General features: G+C 37.6%; 1 protein-coding gene across 1 annotated transcript; it reads right to left on the bottom strand.

Annotated features, from left to right (window-relative positions):
- Positions 1-5: 5 nt before the first annotated feature.
- On the bottom strand, positions 6-760 carry LOC109131728 (the record flags this gene model as incomplete). The annotated part of the gene is made up of 4 exons (XM_019242901.1): positions 700-760; positions 447-599; positions 112-315; positions 6-13 (listed from the first exon to the last, which is right to left on the bottom strand). Coding segments are annotated over exons 1-4 (378 nt in total), but the record flags the coding sequence as incomplete, so codon positions are not given.
- Positions 761-766: the final 6 nt, after the last annotated feature.

The raw sequence follows: 766 nt of genomic DNA, 5'->3' as shown, positions 1-766 counted from the left end.
TGTATGCTGTGAACTGCAACAAATCAAGCAAAACCAATAACACATGATTTTTTTTGTTTATCTTTTTATTCATCAAAGCTATGCTTTCAAATCAACAACTCAGATACATACTATTGTAATGGCAAATAAACGCTGTGACAAGAACGGGCACAACTGTGAAAAGATTCCAAAAGGATGTTAAGTCAGTAACATCCGGTAGCAATCTTGGCATTGCCACGCCACCACTGATCAACATCATAATCGAAATTCCAGCTGTGATGATGAGAAACACAACCGCCAGAGCTACCGATAAGGCAGATGTAAATTTCAAAGAATCTGCAAAGAAAAAGCATAATTATACATCAGGACTAAAGATAAAAAGTAACACAGTCCCCATCCCATTCTAGGAATATCTACGACAAAAGGAAAGAATTAGACAATTCGTGTTCGAACTCAAAAACACTAACCAATTCGCTTGAAGCAAGCCAAAGGAGCAAACACACCAAGAGTTGTAATAAGAAGAATAGCAGCTCTTCCGTTCCACCAATGGTGACCGAACCATCCTTCAAGAACACCGAAATGGTGGGTTCCATCTTCTGTCTTTCCAGCCAACACATCACCTTCAAACACACAAAAGAAAAAAAAAAGATTCAACAACCACAGTAGTAGCAACAACAAATGATCAGAATCTAGAAAAAACAAGGAGATGATTTACTATACCAATGATGATCATGTAGACGATCAAAACACCGATGTTGTTAACTAAAACAGCGACTTGAAGCAAAAT

This window comes from Camelina sativa, unplaced genomic scaffold (genome assembly GCF_000633955.1).
Source record: "Camelina sativa cultivar DH55 unplaced genomic scaffold, Cs unpScaffold03624, whole genome shotgun sequence".
Classification (NCBI taxonomy): domain Eukaryota; kingdom Viridiplantae; phylum Streptophyta; class Magnoliopsida; order Brassicales; family Brassicaceae; genus Camelina; species Camelina sativa.
This window is presented reverse-complemented; position numbering and strand designations above follow the sequence as displayed.